General features: G+C 35.4%; 1 protein-coding gene across 6 annotated transcripts in view; it reads left to right on the top strand.

Moving 5' to 3' along the window:
- The window catches only part of LOC6584021 (innexin shaking-B), a 68,802-nt gene extending 55,692 nt beyond the window's left edge, over nucleotides 1–13,110 (top strand). For 5 of the 6 annotated variants that reach the window (XM_015161337.3, XM_015161338.3, XM_015161339.3 and 2 more), the window contains 5 exons: nucleotides 9,345–9,499; nucleotides 9,568–9,632; nucleotides 11,601–11,767; nucleotides 11,846–12,024; nucleotides 12,099–13,110. In XM_015161337.3, the coding sequence (XP_015016823.1) occupies nucleotides 9,345–9,499; nucleotides 9,568–9,632; nucleotides 11,601–11,767; nucleotides 11,846–12,024; nucleotides 12,099–12,291 (759 nt within the window). In that variant the 3' untranslated portion in view covers nucleotides 12,292–13,110. Of the gene's footprint in view, nucleotides 1–1,240; nucleotides 2,209–9,344; nucleotides 9,500–9,567; nucleotides 9,633–11,600; nucleotides 11,768–11,845; nucleotides 12,025–12,098 lie in introns of those variants that run through there. The other variant, XM_002009645.4, reaches the window with a different exon arrangement.
- The last annotated feature ends 8,212 nt before the right edge of the window (nucleotides 13,111–21,322 follow it).

The following is a 21,322-nucleotide window of genomic DNA, read 5'->3' as shown; positions in this document are numbered from 1 at the left end:
TAGCAACAATAAACAAATTTTGGGAATTTGGAAATTTTGGAATTACGGGGTATTAGGATGAAGCATGCTTGGCATATTTCCAAATGCCCTCGTCCCAAAATATTTTTCTTGAAATGTCAAGTGCAGTAGTGGCCGCTGCTGCTGCTGCTGCTGCCGTTACCATTTTATAAACAACACCGTGTAGCAGAGATCAAAACAAAGCAAAGCCAAACAAAATGAAACAGAATCCGAAACCGTTACAGCACAATCACTTGAATGAACAAAAGTTTTGCGAGTTTCTGTCAGCTTACGAAATCGTGGGCCTTGAGCTCGACCAATTTACGATCATCGCAGCCATATTTATGCGCTACGCGGCAGCAACACCTCTTCGACTCGTGCTAGATTGGAGTCTATGGAGTGTAGTCTATCGTCTATCGTCTATATATCTATATGTCTACAGTCTGTAGTCGACATTGATCATCTCTTCATCAATTGATGGCGCGTTAATTATCGTGAAGGCTTCACCCATGACTTTGCCTGGTTTATTGGGCCACGTGTGCGTATGAGCAATTCGCTAGACGTTCCTTTTGGCTATATTTGATTATATGGCTATGGCTCGACGCGACTCAATCCAACTCGATTCCATCCGACCCGAATCGACTCTCGGCAATTTGTTTATAAACATTGCAATTTTGATTTTTACTGTTCATTTCGTCGATAGGTTTGTGCCCCAGCTGCGCGAAGCATAAATTTATTAACATGCATAGCTATGTTCACGTTTACTAAATATACATACCTACATATAAATACATATGTATATACTGATATCTCTCTGTATATATATATAGATATATAGATTTATATTCGATGTATTTATATATGTATAGATATTTATGCGATCCCCAACACTAGTGAACTGGAAGCCCATTTAATGCCACATTTTATTTATATGCTCGGCGCGTTTTTTATTTGTTTTGTTTCGTTACGAAATTTCAATGGTTGCCGTTAAAATAAATATTTCCACATTGACCATAGAGAGTAGAAATGTTTCCAATTGCTTCTTTCAATAAACAAACTGCCCCCGAACTAAATGCTGTGAAAATATTAAACAAATTTCGCACGTTTTATCCTAAAAGAGAATAATAATCAAGTTTTCGTCGCGTTCGTCGCTTTCCAAACGGCTTCGATATAGAATTTGTTCATTAATTTTCGCGTTGTTACCAGTAGTAAAAATCTCTAGTGATTCAGTGACACCCAACAACTCTAAAAAAAAAAAAAAAAAAAAAAAAAAAAAACAAAACAATAGCCAGATGAAACTAGAAATCAAAGATCAAACGAAAATCCTTAAAGAACTAAAATCGTCAATTGAACTCGATCAAAAATGCCAAATTCTGTGCAAGGGACGAGAATAACGAATAACTTTATACCCAAGCAAACAACCCAACGGAACCAGAACCAGAACCACAACCAGCACCAACTCCAGCTCCAGCGTGAACAGCTTATCACATCGACAAATGGTCGATCTGCGTGCCCCGCCCACTGCTCAGCTGCCAATGATGGGCTGGCCGCGCAAGAGAAAGAACTCTAATCCCGAAAGCGATAGCTCCACGAGCACCTATCGATAGGATAGTTAATCGATCGATCGATCGTTCCTCCTCCGATAACAAAAGAACTCAAGTCAGAGACGAGTCTGACCCTGAAATACGATCCCATCGATACACCCACACATATACACACACCCATACAAATAGCCAAGGCAGAGTGAGAGTGAGGGAGAGAGAGAGAGAGAGATAGAGAGCATCAATTAAGCCATATACCAATTGAGCTTTGGTAAAACACTCCGCGCTGCTCCGCTCTGTTTAACAAACCATGTTAGATATATTTCGTGGATTGAAAAACCTTGTAAAGGTCAGTCACGTTAAAACCGATTCGATAGTATTCCGCCTGCACTACTCAATAACTGTGATGATTCTGATGTCATTCTCGCTAATTATAACCACACGCCAATATGTGGGTAATCCAATTGATTGTGTACACACTAAAGATATTCCAGAGGATGTTCTCAACACATATTGCTGGATACAGTCGACGTATACGCTGAAGAGTTTATTTTTGAAAAAACAAGGCGTTTCGGTGCCATACCCCGGTATTGGCAATTCCGATGGCGATCCAGCCGATAAGAAGCACTATAAATACTATCAATGGGTATGCTTTTGCCTATTTTTTCAGGTGAGTCACGAACGGATGTAAGCAGGAAATTCGATAGAGTTTCTTAAACTCCAAAACTAACCGCATTTGGAATACAATATAATGGAATATAATTTATATATACGAGCCGATATATAGTTCAATCTGTCTTCGATATTGTAATAGAATATCAAATCTTAATAAGATTAATGGAACTTTTTTCTTCATTCCAAAGCTTAGGGTTATATAATAATCAGAGATATATGATCTATCTATAGGAAGTTGCATCTTTTTATTCATCTCTGAAATATTCTCTAGCTATAAGGGCATTCAGTCTTCGGCGTGTCAGATATAAACAGATTTTCATTCTGAAATGTATCTCAATTGCTTTTGATGAATGTAAATTTCAATTTCTTTTATCTAACATATTCATATGATATATATAGATATATATATATATATATTAGCTATAACCGAATCGAATTGATAAACAAAAGTGGCTGGCTCACTTCATCGGAATCATCACATAGCTTACAGGAATACCCCTCATGTGTGTGGGCAGAGCAAGTGCTTTGTTCATATGGGGAACCAGTTCAACTCGTTTATGCACTGACTCCCAGATTGGAATCTTGTCATGCGGCGATCATAAAAATTTGATATATTGACTCATTAAAGCATAGTGTATACAGTGTATGCATATGTATGTGTGCAGTCCCGGATGGGTGGGATGGGTTGATGTGCTGTGCCCAGTGATATGCCTACGTACTTATTTATATTTATCTACATTTCTATGAGTGCGCGTGTTTTTTATACTCAATACAAAATTGAAATTTCCAAATATTTGTTCTACTTAGTTTTTTGTTCTGCTTCTTCATTCCTGTGATTGCTGTTGTTGTTGTTGTTGTTGTTGGCGTGGATTTGAAATGTAAGATACTTGTATGCGTATGCATGGCCCATGAAATGAAAATGTTTAAACATATCCGTATTACCCGATTTGTTGCTGTTGCGAACATTTCACTTACGCTTGCCCAAGGCCAGCACCACCAACACCACCAGTTGACTGGGCTCTGTTGTGACGTATGTGGATACACATGTCTGTCCGCCTATCTGTCTGTCTGTCTGTCTGTCCGCTTGTCTGTCGGTCTGTTTGTCTGTTTGCTTTGTTTGTTTATTTGTTGATCGAATCGCTTACCAAATTTCAAATAGCTCCGCCATATCTGAAGTCCTTTGCAGCTCATCACTTTCCTGTTCGAATACTTTCAAGATTATCAGAATTCTTGGAATGCTATACGAAATTCAATTAATAGTGCTCTAATCGAGAGTGCTAGACTACGGAATACCCTGAACTCTATAGAAAGATTAAGTTTGACACCGAGTTTAGTCTTTGCGATAAAGGCACTAAGATCTAAAAGTTCATTTGTTCTTCTATAGAATGATCGCTGTGCAGAACTTTTGCTTTCTTCTTATACCTTCTGAGATCTAGGCACGAATATATGAATTCGCTTGACTGAACTTTTTCAGTTTTAAATCTGCTTGAACAATGTATAAAGCCAATAGGCTTTTATCAACTGTGTAAACAGCATTCAATTATCGATAAATTAACTAATCGATGAATAGATTAAATATATATTGTAAATGAATGATATAACATTAAGATTAGATCATGATACTATATTACAAATCTGCTCAATATACTAAAAACTAACATTGCAATCGGGCATTACTGACTGCAGTATACTCATTCACGATCAAACGCTGTCATTGAAAGCTATAGGATTTTTTTATTTACCACGCCCCCAATTGGAAGTAGTGCTAAATTTTGAGCAAACTAATAGAGGAAGCCAACTGTGGCGTATTCATTAAATTTGAAGCATTTTGAAAACTATCTAGTTTTCAAAGTATGGAAGATATAACTAATCCTGACTGTCCACGTCTCAATAGACTATTTCTATTGATTTTTATTTTTCTAAATATTTTCGGGACGTTAGCGGAAATGAGAGTAGCGGCAAGTGGGCAGCGAGATGGACACAATATACTCTTTTCACATTGCAAATGGGTATAAAAATAGTTTGGTTCAGAAATTAATGAGCTTACCTTACATAATCCCTTAACTGAACAATAGAAGTAACATGTATGGCAATTTGACTCGACGGTATGCGACTTGAAGATACCGGTACCCATGACATAAGCAAATACATGTGCATTCGGAACACACATAGATTTTACGTATACTCCATAGCTGTAAGCTGGGACGAGATGTGTCGATCGATGTATAAGTGCAGGCTAAATCGACTTGGTTTTTAATCTTAACTGAAGAATATAGAACTTATTTTTTGTAAGTTTTTCTTTTTTTTTTTTTTTTTTTTTTTAGCAATTTTTGACAGAAGATTATCCCCAGCAATTGAATTAGGATCATCATGACCTCCTTTTAATCTTAACTTGGAATATAATTTAAAGAGTTCCATGCTTCTCACATTTGAATAAGGCCAATATATGATCTGATTTTTAATTTCAATGTCAACTGAATTGAATTGACTAAATCGAGGCGCATTGAGCAGGTGGACCAGAACATATCTTACGTGAACTGCTGTTTAGGGGTAATTGTCTTATATTTAGCTGATCCAATTCAGTGAAATATTTCATATTTTTTATTTCATGTTCAAATGCGAGCTCACTTTAGCACATAGTATATAATGGATCTGAAATTTGTGCCCCATTGTTGTTCTACTTGCATTTTATGACGTTGCTCTGCCATATGTCTCGAGTGGCATGACAAGGCAGGGGCCAGTCCAAACTGAGGGCGAGACGCGGGGCCCCCGAACGATTACACAATAATATATCTTCCCGCTAACAATGTACCAAATATTAAATGTATATTTTTACCACACTTTTGTCGCAGTCGCCATTCGGTTCTCTGTGTGTTTTCTGTCTGTTGGCCGATTGAGGGGTTAAGAGTGGATGGTGAACGGAGGGGGGGCTGAGGGCGGTGGGGGAGCGTCTGGTGGGCATACGGCTTCGTTTTCTCGGTTAGTGTCACAGCGGCGATTATAGACGACGCCGTCATAGTCACCCAAATACCTATAAATACATTTATTATGGTATTCTCCCTGCTTAATGACGCGTGAACGGCGTTTCTATAATTTACACATTTTCCATTCTGCTTAATTTGTGGATTTATTAATAAAGACGACGGATGCGACCTGAAATCGAATGCAGTTCTCAGCCCAAAACGATCAGACAATATATAGTCATATATAAATAAGTATGTATTTATATATATTATGTATGTGCATGTGTGTGTGTGTGTATAATTGTGTGTGCATATGTACTGTGCATAAATAATAAAAGTCAACGATCATAAATGCCACGAGAAAACAAGCAAAGCTATAAATCTGTAGCCAACAACTACATAGTCAAATGAACCAATATATAAATATGTAGGTATATAAATATATATATATGTATATATAAATGTATATACCTATCTATAAATATACATATATGGAACTTTATGGAACACCTGAAATCAACTTCAAATATTCGAAAATACCTAACTAGATGCATAAGCATCTATGGACGTACGTAGTAGCACAATTGTGATCTCAGGACCTCGTTCATAATTGATCAGTTGGGCGGGGCCAGGGCGGGGCGGTGGCTGTGGCGGTGGCGGGTGTTCAGCGATCGGCAGCGATTATCTGGAGATCAACAATTGGATCGCCCACGCTAATGGCCAGGCCATTAACTTGGACAATGCAGCTATAAAGTTTAAAAGCAAATTCTGCCTTGCAGCAGGCGAACATGTTCAGCATCCCTTCCACCCACCTCCCACCTCCAGTCCACCGCACTGGCACTCCCGTTCCCATTTACCATTTCAATTTTCATGATCGTTCTCTTTCATTTCCAATTTCATTACGATTTCGATATTGATTCCGGCCCCGATCGGCTCAAATCGATCAAGCGCTCCCCTCAAATATGTCAAAAATTGAAATCTGCTTTCTTTTTTTTCCTCTTTTCTTCTCTTTTTTTGCCTATCTGGATATTTATTGAAAAGGCACAGACAAACATAAAAGTGAACAAATAATAATTCTGGCCAAATGCCAGCACACAGAAACAAAAATCTGGCCCGAATGGCCAGCAGCGGGAGAGCGGGGAAAAGCAACGAGTTGACGCTGGGGGGTTGGAGTCGGGGCTGGTGCTGGTGCTGAGGCTGAGGCTGATGCTGGGTTCGGCTTGGGAGGGACGGGCTGGCAACGTGACGCCGCTGACGACGGCTGGCGGATTCCCCGCCAGAGTTGGAGCATTGGACATGTGTTTATATTTGACTTATGTGTATTTATTTTTATGCACGCGTGCGAGAGTGGGAGAAGCCAGCACGGAACCGAGAACCGGGAACCGAGAACCGGGAACCGGGATCAGGCAGCCGGCAGCCGGCAAACGCAACGCAACTGGCGCACTCGCATTCGCACTCACAGTCGCAGTCGTCGCTCTCCCCAGCCTCCCACAAGCCGAGCACTAGCTTTCGCACAGCCCGCCCACGCACTGGAGCCATGCTACATATGTAGTTATGGGTCTGTTTGTGCTTGGACTGCTTGGGCTGGTGGGGCTCCAGAGCCACAAGACGTTCGCTCGCGCGCGACGTTTGCCTAATTGAAAATGCAAACTTCTCTTTTATCCTCAATGCACTGCGCACAGTGGGGCAAGTGTTACGGGGCTTGAAATTAATTTGGGTCTTAAATGCTTTTGGCAAATAGAAATAATGAATGATTGATCAATAGTTATTTATTATTGATAAAAATAAATTATAAACGCAAAAATTAGAACTATTAAATAAATAAAAAATAATAATAATAGTAATAAAAATATATACAATAAAATATATGTATATATATATGTATACATATATATAAAAAAAAATGCAGCTTTGAGTAAGCTTGTATAGCTGTTATAAATAAAAAATATAATAATTAAACAGTACAAATTAAAAAAAATATATATATGTATATATAAACACCGATATACACTCATGGCCAATTTAATAGGTGTAAACAAAAAACTTTTTTTATGGTAATGACGTTTATATTTTTTCATGTAACTTAAAATGCACAAAATATACATATCTTAGAATAGTAACAACAACAAAAAAGTAAAAAAAAAAAAATAATAATAATAATAATGTTTAACATACATTTGGCATACTTTGGAAAATACTCCAAATTTTGCTGACCAGACCAATAGGTGTGTTTTATATATTAACACATATTTCATAAACGACGGCTTAATATCGAATAATAAAAATCACATTCAATCGCATCCAACACTCTTGGAATTCCACTTTGTAAATTTGGATATATAATTAAATATATATTTTTTATTTTTTTATTTTTACCTATTTTATTTTATGTTTGTTTTTTTTTTGGATTTTTTTATTTTTTGCTTTTGTTCGACCTTTGCTCCACTGTGCGGCGTCCTTTGCTTTCAACTTGGTTGCGCCTGTTGATTTTCGACTTGGTTTGGTTTTGATTGCAGCTGCATTTATGCCATGTTTTTATGGCAATTTGAACGCTTGCCAAATTGCTTTTCAGACACACACGCACACACACACACACACACACGCACGCATGCAGTTCGATACGCAAACTCACCCACAGCCATTGGCACAAGCTGCTGCGGCTGCCTTCTTCTAGAAAGGGATTTTTCGAATATGGCTCCGATTCTTGCTGTTGCCTGTCGTCGGTCCCAGCCAATTTGCAGCAAAGGAAGCGAGATGGCGATAGGAAAACAAATATAATGCCAGCAGCATGCCCCAATTGAGGGCCGAGCTGTTAGGGCAAGGGTATAAAAACAAAAACACAAAACAGAAAAAAAAAAAATCAAAAATTATGCCCGACGGCAAAAAGGCAAATCAAACGCATCATTTGACTTCCGGCAGGGCGTTGCAAGCTGTGTGCCCAGTTGTTTAGCTGTTGCTGCTGCTGCTGCTGCTGGCCCCACAATCTGCCGCAGATGTTGGCCGAGCGACGTCAATTTCAACGTATTTCAACATATTTGAGTCGCATTGTTGCAACAGATGCAAAAAGCATGCAACATTCAGCTGCTGCTGCTGCTGCTTCTTCTTCTTCTGCTGCTGTCAAGACCATGCCAAGACCATGCCCTGACCGCCATGCCAAAAGCCTGTCGACTGCTGTGCTGTGGACTAAAGTCATATGGGGCTGTATGGCCTGATCGCATGCTGCTGTCTATAAGATCTCTTAGCATTTGCCAACATCAACAGCGCGTGAATTATAAGAGCAATGACAATGGCAGACAGACGCCATTATGTAGGCACTAAACAAACTGAACTCTCACCTCGCTCGCCGATCGACCAGCTGCTGCTGGTCGCTAAGCCATTGTCCGTTTGACGCGTTGGCTGCGGGGATTACCACCTGCCCACATTTCAGCAAAGCCAAAGCCATAGCCAAAGCAAACATTTGCACAATTTAGCCAGAAATTTACGATACAAGTTATTATTAATATGTCATCAGAGCGGGCATAAATAGCAGCACGTCAGAGCCAGCGGCAGATCCATTTAATTGGGCAAGATCGCTGCTGGCCAGCCGGACGGACTGTGGCAACGTCTGTTGTTGCTTCATCCACAGTTCGCTCTGTTCGCCCTGTCGCTCTGTCGCTCTGTCGCCCTGTCGTTTTTTCTACTCTCGCTAATGGATCACAGCTAATTGTTTTGATGACATGTCTATAAATACGTATACATATATGCGACATTTATACACACACACATACACATAAGATATATCCCTCGTGTCTAGCTGTCTGTAAGTAAATCGCGGAATCAGCAAACAATAATAATAATAATGAGAACAATATGCAGAGGCATGCACTGGGAAGGTCAAGCAAAGGCAATTTTGATCATATAATACCTTTGGCATTGTTAGCTGGAATTACTTGGCCGGGCTCTAGCCATGGCCTATGGCTAAGGCAAGCAGCTGGCAATTGTCACTTGTCAAATTTAAGCGCTTTTACGACAGACGCCTACACTGCGTCGCCCTAGCTCACCTTTACAGAACTAAATATACTAAATATATATTGTGTATATATGCATATACATATATCTTGATAATATCTCATACATCTCTCCCTCTCTCTCTCTCTCTCTCTCTCTCTCTCTCTCTCTCTGCTTGCAGGCAATCTTATTTTACACACCAAGATGGCTGTGGAAGTCTTGGGAGGGTGGCAAAATTCATGCGCTCATCATGGACTTAGATATAGGCATTTGTTCCGAAGCCGAGAAAAAACAAAAAAAGAAATTACTTTTAGATTATTTATGGGAAAATTTAAGGTAAGCCAAGGCGATTGCAAATTACTTAGCGCATTTGCAATTTCACAATTGAATTCCTGCAATTCCAGATATCACAATTGGTGGGCGTACAGATACTACGTGTGTGAGCTGCTCGCCCTGATAAATGTGATAGGTGAGTAACCCAGATCAGCATCCTCATCATCATCATCATCATCATCATCATCATCATCATCATCATCATCATCATGATCGTCAGCTGTGCAGCTGATGCAGAGCAAATGCCTCAGTTTTCATAGTATAATAAACAAATTTGGGGTTAATCATACAAAATATCTTTAGTATATACAAACAGAGATAAACTATATGCATAAAAGTATATACATATGTATGTTAATATGTACATATGCATATTCATATATGTTGCCAGTTCACTCAGACATTTTCCGTGGAAAATCAATGACGAATTTTTATCGAATTGACCGTAGCCGCAGTCCGCATCAAAATAAACAAATTTTTACTCACTGCTGCGTATTGCAGGCTTCTTCTTCTTCTTCTTTTTGTTCATTTTCTTTTCCATTTTCCAATTCCATTTTCTTTTGCATCTCGGACAACGTGCGCCACGTGCGCTACAATCGGAAATCTAGCAAAATAATTAACTGTCAGAATACATAAGAAATAAAGAAATAAACAATTATAAAATACACTAATTTGCCTATATATGTGCAAGTATACAAACACACACACTAACGCACACGCACACATTTGTCTATTAACAAATTTAAGGCAAAGTTCAGGCTAATTGAATGTTGACGTCTGATGAGTTTACAAGAAACGCGATTAATGAAGTGAGGCAAATGGGGTAGCCTGTAGCCCATTTAAGCAAATTCCATTTCAGTTTCAACATAGTTCGTACCAAATGCCTCAGATATAGACATATATACTATATATCATGAATAACTAGTTAAAATTTGGACTACGTTTTCATATACATATGCTATGAGCATATGAGTTCCTTGGAATCAACCTCATCAGCATCCATCATAATAACAGCAGCCTTGCAGTCGGGTATAACCAATTGTAGAATACTCACTCAAAAACAATTTGATTGATTAAATATAAATAAATATGTATATTAATTATATATATTTATATATGTATTCATTAATTATCAATTTTTAGACACACCAAATTCTTATATAAAGGGTAATTTTATAAAAGCTATAGGAAAGTTTTTCAAAAAAACACACATAAAATTCATAAAAATGCCTGAAATCTTTATTTGAAAAGATAATAGCTAAAAAATCACCCTTTATGCATCAATCAATTATAATTATATATACTGTAAGATTATTGTATATATATTGTATATATATGTACATATATGTATTGAGTACTTTCTGACTTAGAACTAGTACACAAAATGCACTTATTAGGGATCGTAAGACTCTATTATTGCCTGAGAAATATGGTCAGGATAAATTGATTGCTATTAATGCTGAGTTTTATATGGCGACAGTTAGCCCATATGAACTTATATATAGGAAAGTTCATTGCTGAGCTACAAGAGTCGTACATGCATATATATATATATATATATATAATATTTCTAGTTTAGGCAGTTCATAAAGAAAGGCAACTAGCTCTAAGGCAATTCCCCCCATTCGCTCCCCATTTACTACACTCTTAATGATCGCAGCTTGATATTGTGATCTAACCATGCTTAAGTGCGCAGCTCAACTAATGGCCATAGTAATGCCATTCGTAATTGCAATAGCTTCCATAACAATAGCCGCAATGAGCTCATACAGACGCACAAAAACGAATTTACCTCTAATTTGTTATATTTCGATTCAATTTGCGTGATTATTAATTTGAGCATGGGACCGGAAGCGAAGCCTAATTGATACACATGAATTGACTGACATAATTTATTAGATTGTTAACAGATTTAGCTGAGTTCACACGCTCTCGGAGGTAGGCAATGAACTCGTAAATTGGATTTATAAACACGCTCCACACAGCGCATCTCCCAGCAGATACTACGCACTCATAATTTCATTCAAAATTATCCAAATTGAAATATATTTACACGTCGGAATTTATCTAAATATATATATAATTTGTTGTTTTCGTTTCGCAGGTCAAATGTTTCTTATGAATCGATTTTTCGATGGTGAATTTATGACATTTGGCTTGGATGTGATAGATTATATGGAGACCGATCAGGAAGATCGCATGGATCCGATGATTTACATATTTCCCAGAATGACCAAATGTACATTTTTTAAATATGGTTCAAGTGGGGAGGTGAGTATAGTTCAAATTATTTATGCTTAATTGTGGATATAATTAAACTTCTTCTTCTTCTTCTTCCTCTTTGAATAGGTGGAAAAACACGACGCCATTTGCATTTTACCATTAAACGTTGTTAATGAGAAAATTTACATTTTCCTTTGGTTTTGGTTTATATTATTAACGTTACTCACATTATTAACGCTAATATACAGGGTGGTTATTATATTCTCGCCTCGAATGAGGGTATATTTATTTCGAATGCGATTTAGGTGAGTGACACATATCATGCTAAATGCGATGATCTAACGTTTTCTAACACTGGTCTCTCCGTTTCACTTCACAGGTTAGTGCGTCGAGACGCAATTGAAATAATCGTTCGTCGTTCCAAGATGGGCGATTGGTTTTTGTTGTATTTATTAGGTGAAAATATAGATACAGTTATATTTCGTGATGTTGTACAGGATTTAGCAAATCGCTTAGGACATAACCAACACCACAGGGTGCCTGGATTGAAAGGTGAAATACAGGATGCATGATATTGGGAGTATTAGAAACAATACAAAATGCAATATGTCGTCTCAATATGAAAACCACAACAACAACAACAACAACAACGTTCAACTATTTTAGTACAACAACAACAACAGCAGCAGCAGCAACCGCTTCATAAGTTCAACACAAAACTGAAAAAAATATAAAACGTATCTTACAAATACAACCAAAAAAACTATCGTCAATGCTAGCACATCGAAGTCATTTTCAATCAACAAGAGAGTAAAGCACAGAGTCGCCTCAGTAACGATAACGATAACGAAACAGATACCGATAACGATCAACGATCAACGATAAGCGATAAACGAGGCGAGATAACGACAAGGTTTAGGATAAATAAAGGCTACAACAATAGACCAAAGCACACAACGAATGAAAGCGGACTAAGCCGAACCAAAGTTAAAGTCAAAGGCAAGGAATACGAAACCAACAACAACAACAACCAAACAACAACAACCAAACAACAACAACCAAACAACAACAACAATCAACAACAACGAATATTAAAGTCAAAACCGATAGACGAAGCACCGGATATGGATGAATACCAATCACGAGTAGCAGCCGAAGGGAAAGGAGTTTGGGCGCATCAGCCGCCATCTGGCTGCTGTGCCCAAGGGCATCGCGAGCAGGTTGCACGTGGCGCCTGCAGCTGCCCGCATGCCCCATGGATTCAAGTCAAATGTTATGAAAATAGTATGTTGCCCAGAGACAAGGACAAAGTGTGTATGCGAAATGGAAGAGGAAAATGGAAGAAGGAATGGATTCGAACAGCACGAAGGGAATGGAAAGTCGAGGAACATCTACAACAACAAGAACAACAACACTCTTTCTCTCTCTCTTATTCACACCCACACAGACTCACTCACACACACACACACAAACACACTCGCTCTTTCACAATTTCACACACACACACATAAACATAAAACATTTACGCGGCATTACTCATACGCCCCGTAGACGCCCCCCATCACAACATCGCACACACTCGCACCTGCTCCTCACTTTGCTTGTCATGCAGCAACACAACAAAGACACCAACGAAGTCGAGACGACGCCCGCGAATATAATTGCATTTCTGTATTAAAACCCCCAATATCAACAACATCGGCAGCTGCAACAGCAGCTGCGAACATCACGAAACACCAACACCAGCAGCAGCAGCAGCAGCAACAACAACAGCAGCAACAACAACAGCAGCAGCTGCGACTGTTTCACAGAGGAAGAAGAGGAACGAATGGAGAGTAGCTTAAAACTCATCTCTCATTTATAAAAAAGAAAACGAAATTCGAATAAATTCTGAACAAAATTGAGTGAATATAAAAACTAAAATAAAACGAAATTAAGCTACAGAAAAGAAAAAACGAAAAAAAAAAGAAGAGAATGAGAGTAAAACAAAAGCAGGCAAAAACAAAAGCTAGATTAAATTCAATTCAATTAAATCACTTATTAAAACCAAATACAAAAAACAAAATAAAAATGATATCTTGAAGTGTTCATGTATTCGAATCTAGGTTAACTAAGTACAGCATATAAAATAAATCTAAATATTAAACTTACTTATACTTAAATATATATAAATATGTATATGCGTACACATATGCTATATATATGGTACATATATAGATAAAGAAACAACTTTTTTTTCTTAATCTAAGCATTTGTATTACCCGCTAAAAAAAAAAAAAAAAAAAAAAAAAAAAAAAAAAAAAAAAAACAAACAAAAAAATAAAAATACAAAACAAAAAAAAAAAAAAAAAAATATATAAAATTAAAATACAAAAAAAAAAAAAGAAACACAAAAAAGAAAAACCAATTTTGTATGCAAAAAGAAGAGGAAAAATTATACCAAAATCTAAATGTAAAGAACAAAAAATATCAATAAATATCAGCGACAGTTTAGTAAAATGGAAACAAAATACCAACTACAACAAATATGCATTAAAATACTAACAACAAGAAAATACCAGAAACAAAAGCGAAAACTCCAAATGCCGAGGACACACAAACACATACACACACACATCCACTCACTCACATACATAGTTAAATTAGGTCAATCTGTAGCGCGCATCATTAAATATAAACAAAAAATAATAATAATACAACAAAAGAAAGCAGAAAATACTAAATACACACTCACACACACACACATTCATAAAGCTTATTTTTCAATTATAAACACATACACACACATACAAAATTGCAAACGGAAACACGCAGCTTTTATTTCCGTCATTATGAATAATGTTTGTTCACTGTGTGAAGTTTTTAAGCAAACTCATCAGCATTTATAGCATAAATTAAATATTAAAAAAACGTAAGGAAAAACAAAAAAGAAAACACAAACAAACAAATGAGAATACCATGCAAATTACATAGTTCATAATAATTCCAATTGCAGTAATTGCAGACATATTTAAGCCACACCTTATAGACCAAGCAAAACAAACCGAAAAGCAAGAGGGAAATATTAGATAATTATCATACATTTTTCATGAATTGAAAAACTCAATCACACACACACACACACACACATGAGCGAGCTGTCGGAATGCTGTGGAACCAAAGTCAAGTCTCACATAACTCATTAACTTGTTGTCTATACAATCATATCTATATCTATATATATGTATATGTATGTGTGTACGTATATATAGAAAGCGAGTCTCGCTCTCTATCTCATATATACATAGATATATATATATATATATAGTTAGCTGATCTGATTCACATCGAATTGACCACACATCATGTGCTACAAATTGTAAAATCCGTCCAGAAAACTTTTTGAAGCGCACTTTGTTTGTTGCAAGGCTCCCGCTTAGCCAGAGCCAGAGCCAGAGCCATAGCCATAGCCATAGCCAGAGCAAGAGCCAGAACCATAGCCAGCTCTCGTTTTTTGCCCAATCACAATTTTGTTAGAAATTTTGAAAGTACTGTAAAACGGACCAAACAACTTGCAGACGCCTCAAGAGTTTTCCATTAGCGGGCTCTCTGAAACCAATCGCAATCGCAATCGCAATCACTGACACCAACTCTCTTACAATGCGTTGCTCACTCAGTCTCTATCGCTATCTGTATCGGTATCTCTATCTCTGTCTTCCTTTCACACTGTTGCGCATTTTTCTGTCACAATCGAGGACGCATTCAGACAAGCCAAGCCAAATGAGCAAATGTCACTGCCAGCTAAATAGTTTTAGAGTTAAATACTTATAATTATACTTGAAGGTTCCCGTGCAAAGGGCAGCTCACGAGTCACGAGTCACGAATCACGAGTCACGAATCATGCTAACAGAGCCTGACAATTCCACAGTTGGTATGCAAAAAAAATAAGAAACAAACAAATCAGGAATCATCTGCACTTGCTCACACACACCTACACACACACACACACACACACACACACAAACATCCTTCGTTGCTATTTGTTTTCTCACTACAGCATACTCAAAGACGCATTAGATTTTAGCCAACAAGGTTTGAGGATAATAAGAAAAGCAATTGGAAGAAAATAAGAGAAAATTACTTCTAGGTCGCTAATAGAGAGAATGGATAACGAAAAAAGAAAAAACAATAATTATAACAATAAAGAAATAAATAACAAAGTAATTTAAGCGTTTTTTTTTTTTAACAGCTTATAGCCAAATATGCATAAGGCTAAAATCTAGTTAAAAACAAATACAAATACAAATAATATAATGAAAATACTTGGTGTACAAGGAAACTAAATAATTATTAAAAACACAAAGAAAAAACAAAACAAAAAAAATTAGTTTATTCGTGCTTTTTTTTTCTCAAGCCAAGTAAAGAGAGAAAATAAGTAAGAGAATTGAATACATACTGAATGCTATGCAAAAGGATAACAACAAGATATATATAAATCATGTAAAAATCACATATTAAATATATATAGAATAATAAATGATATATATACACACATATATATCTATACGCATATGAATATGTGTATCCGTATATATATCCATGCAGTAATTCTATATAATTGCATAATAGAAGGAAATTGCCATTAGTTGTTAGTGTTAATGCGATACGTACAGGCATATACATGCATACACTTGTGTGGATGTGCATATGTGTATATGCGTGGTAGGGATACCTCTGCCAGGTATACAGCTCACAATGAATTCTAGCTAGCGGTGCAGGTGCAAATGCAGGTGCAGGGCTCAGCAAGGCATATGAGAAATGTAACTCAAATTGAACTAAAGAAGCAATTGTAAAATATCTCAACTCTGAATATATACCTAGATATATATATAGATAATGTTAAGAGCCAATATCGAATATTGAATATTGTATATCGTATATCGTACATCGTATATCGAAATCGTAACGTGTTCTTTTTCCAATGCAAACCTTTATTTTTCAAAGTGTTTGCCGCAATATTAACTACGAGCGAAATATAAAATAAATACAAATACAAATACAAATAATATTTCATAAATATGATAAGTGAATACGAATTGTGTATTAGCTACGATTATAATAAATACTTATACACCACACACACACTAACACACACACAAACACACACACACACCAACACAAACACATCTTAACTAGACGATAAAGCCCTAGCAGCCATAAGCAGTTAACAGAACAGACAACTTTAGCTCCCCAGCCTCAAGTCCACTAATACAAGCGCATCTTGACTACTCTTCTTCTTCACTAGCATTTGGCGTGTTCTCGATGGGGAAGCAATAGAAGCTGAACCTGAATGCTGCCCAGGCAGCTCCTCCGTCAGCATTATTTAGATCAAGAGCAAATCAAGTCCTTTACTCTATTCTCTCTCATGCATAAATACTACTCGATCGGCACTTGGGTAGTATGTATGTGTGTGTGCTCAGCCCTATGTTTTCTAGCCAGCTCACTGTTTTTGCTTCATTGTTTATTCGGCAAATTGAACGAATACATATCATTGTTTAATTGGATTCAGTCGAACACTCAACTCTGAGAGGTCCATACTTCTGTCTCCCTCTATGTCTAGCTCTGCTTATCTGTGACTCTCGCTTTACGAACACTGCCGCCTTCAGGCTTTCCGCATCGTTCGCTCTCTCTTCCCCCACTCCCAGTTAAATAGCAATCTCTATGCACATCCGGTATCAAAATCGACGTACAGCAAATAGGTCAATTGTCAAAATTAATCGAATTATATTGGTGAAATTTTTGCACTTTATATTCTTTTAAAGACAAACAACAAACAAACAAAAAACAAAATACGAAAAAAAAAAAAAAAAAAAAAACAATTTTTTGAAATTCTCTTAGCAAATGAAATTAGAATTTTTCTTTTAATTTATATATAAAATATCAAAAAAATAATTAATAACTAAATAAATAATTACAGTCAAATAGTGCAAAATTTTTTTATTAGACCAAGCGTTTTTAATGTAAACATTTGAATCGAAATTTTGTAAACTTCAAAATACATAAATATACAAAAAGAAAAACGACAAAAATTACACAAAAACAAAAAACAAAAAAAATCTGAAACTGCCAATTCACATTCTCAGACAAAATGAATATAAATAATATTAATAATAATTATTATCTGCAAGCAAATGAAATTAAACAATTTACACAAATGAACCATTTTTTATGTGTATACAATGCATAAATAATAATTAATTGAAAACAATGAAAATTGCTGAATATTTCCAATGAGAAACCAAATACAATTTAAACATATATATGCATATGTGTATGTATATATATATAGCGAACTACAACTACATTTAGGCGTACGCATTTGCATTATTCATATAGTTTGATGCTGAGCTAGGAGCAGAGGTCAGAGATTCTACTCAATTTGATTCCAATTTCAATATCTATTCGGGAGTGTTCCAAGTTCTCGTCTATGTGTGTGTGTGTGTGTGTGTGTGTGTGTGTGTTTGCCAGTGTGTGTTTTTTTGCATGAGCTGATACTATGTGTGAATAAATAGCAGACAATAATTAGTAAATTTGCAACAACAAAAACAAATTAATAAATTAAATACAAATAGAAATGAAAATGAAAATGAAAATGAATAGCAAAAAAGCAATATTCGTGTGTAACAGGCAAGGCAGCACACACACACACAAACATACACTTGTTATAATTCAATCTGTAACTGTATTCGCATATATATCTACAACTTGAACTGTATCTGTATCTCAGATTCTTTTGTCTTCCACATTCGTTTGGGTTTTCTTTTCCATTTTCCTTTAAATTTTCACTTCCTGACTAGCTCCAAGCTTTCAGGCTTTCTCATTTGCACGCAGACAGCAGCTGAAGGCGCAAAGTAGTTCCTAAAAAATATATCCAAGGTCAAGATCGAGCTGAAGCTAAACATTTTCTGTTCCAATTGCGAAATCGAACTCCTGCTGGGGATCTAATTGGCTTTTACTTTTCTCATTTCCGTACTTAGCCATATTTAGTTAGGCCATTTGTTCGATGTCTTAATACTTATATATAAATATATATATATATATATATATATATATATATATATATATATATATATATACATATGTATGTATTTATATATATGTAATACTTATAAATGTAGTTCCTTTCTCGTTAGCACAATTTTGAAGCATAAGAAAACTGCCTTAAAGTGATTTTCAAATTATATAACAAATTTATAACAAATATTGTAAATAATATAGTGCCCAAAACCAAAACTTATATTGGAAACAAACATTTTTTTTTACTAACAATAATTAGAAACGTAATGTACTTTAAGCATAAGCATGACTTTTAATTAACACCTAAGACACATACAATTTGTAAATAACTTAATATACATTTACATATTATTATTATTATGATTATTATAATTATACAATATACATTATATATATATATACTATATATACATATATATACACACATATGTATGTGCATATGACATATGTATTTTATAACGAATTAGACCGTAATACTAAAGCAAAACACGTTCAGCAAAATTACACTTAAGTTTTCCACCTTCAGATGACTTTTGACCGCAGAAAGAGATCATATTTAAAGCTAGATCCAGTACGAAGATGAGGAAGAAGTAGATGAAGAGAAATAAACAAAGTTTTGTATTTCAAATTGTTTTCCACAGCCCTTAAGTTTAGCCAGACCTAACTTAAAGAACGTAACGTATTTATAAAATAATACTACTAATAATAATACTTAAAAATACCAGCAAAAACAAAAAAAATAAATAAATAAAAATAAACTACATATAATACAAATAAATATAAAGAAGATGATGAAGAATACAAGAGAAAACCAAAGGATGTATGTAAAATAATTGCATAAATAATTTCAAATATATTCGCCGATTGCCTTCAACTAGAGGAATTTTGATTACAAAATTAATAATGAATATTACAAATAAAACATAAACAAATGAGAACTATTAAATATTGCATTAACAAACATATTTATACAATGGAATGGCCAAGTTATACGAAAAGACGAGCAAGCAGGAAATAAACGAAGAAGAAGAAGCAGAAGAAGAATTGAGCAGACAGCAGCAAGAAGAAGAAGAAGAAGAAGAAAAAGAAGAAGGAAACCCAAGCAGAAAACAAGAACAACAAATATACACAAAACGAAATTCAAAAAGAACTGAAGTAAAAACAAAGATTTTAAAAACAGCAACAAAAAACCAAAAAACAAAAATAAAAAAAAAAACAGCATCAACAAATAAAATAACAACAAAATCTTCATATTTGTACACTGAAAAAAAAAACCAAAAGCAAAAAAAAATAAATACGAAATTCTATAAGAGCCATAAAAAGAACTTATACACAAAACACACACACACGCATACATTTGAAACATTCATATGTACATACGTACATGCACACACTCACACACACACACATACAGTAATTTCTGCAATTAGGAATGCAATTTTATCCGAAATGTAGGCAAACATTTACGAAATTAGAAAACGAAAGCAATTTTATCAATTACGTCTGAAAAAAAAGAGAGAAAACTGATCTCGTTAAGATCTTTAGTTTTTGATTCGATTTCCCCATTTTTAGAACCAGCGAAAATGAGAACAAACGACAAAAAGGAAATTTGAAAACAAAACAAATACACATATCCAGCAATCTTTTCAATACATTTGCTTTACTTTGAATCAAAACGAAAAACGAACAAGAAAACAAGAATAAGAATACTTCAGCGACGTCTCACATCTCGGAGGAATTCTGGGTGCTGGACAACTCGTTTCAATTTCTTAATGCTGCCGCAGCAACGAACCTTCCTTGGATACTTTCTCTATATACATGCAAACATATATATATATATATATATATATATATATATATATACATATATATTACGTAACTTATGCCGACATAGAAAATCACAGACAGCAAAAAGAAGAAGAGGAGGAAAGTAAAACATAAATAATACAACTACATCAAGTACAGTAAATATTACCTATAGTTCACACACACACACACACATTTACAACTTAGCTCGTAAGCGAATCTCTAATTTGTATTAAATTATAGAAATATGGATAATTAATCAATGAATTGATCAATTAATTCATTATTGATAAACAATAGCATATTAACTAGTTCATATTGAAATACGCAACAGTTGGCAGGTCTGTGAATTGGAGTGTGTTGACTTTTTTTTTTTTTTTTTTTTAAATAAATATTTAACTAGTTATAATAACGTAATAATAATATTAAAATTAATAATATTAATACCTAATACATTATGAATTCATTATAAATCTTGTGTACGATTATTGTGAAACGTTTCATTTTGTTAATACGAAAATAAAACGCGTGCATGGTTAATAAAGCTTTAATTTGAAGCTATGTATTTATATAAATATATATATACATATATGAAATATATACATACATATATATACACACATGCGCATGCGTGTGTGTGTGTGTGTGGGGAGGGGGTATATGTATATTATATGAGTATAAATGAAGCAAGCGACAAAGCAGCAGAAGAAGAATAAGATGAGATAAACGTCCTCAGTTTAT

Source organism: Drosophila mojavensis, unplaced genomic scaffold, assembly GCF_018153725.1.
Source record: "Drosophila mojavensis isolate 15081-1352.22 unplaced genomic scaffold, ASM1815372v1 contig_136, whole genome shotgun sequence".
Taxonomy (NCBI): Eukaryota; Metazoa; Arthropoda; class Insecta; order Diptera; family Drosophilidae; genus Drosophila; species Drosophila mojavensis.
The sequence above is the reverse complement of the archived record's forward strand: the minus strand, read 5'-3'. Positions and strand labels throughout refer to the sequence as shown.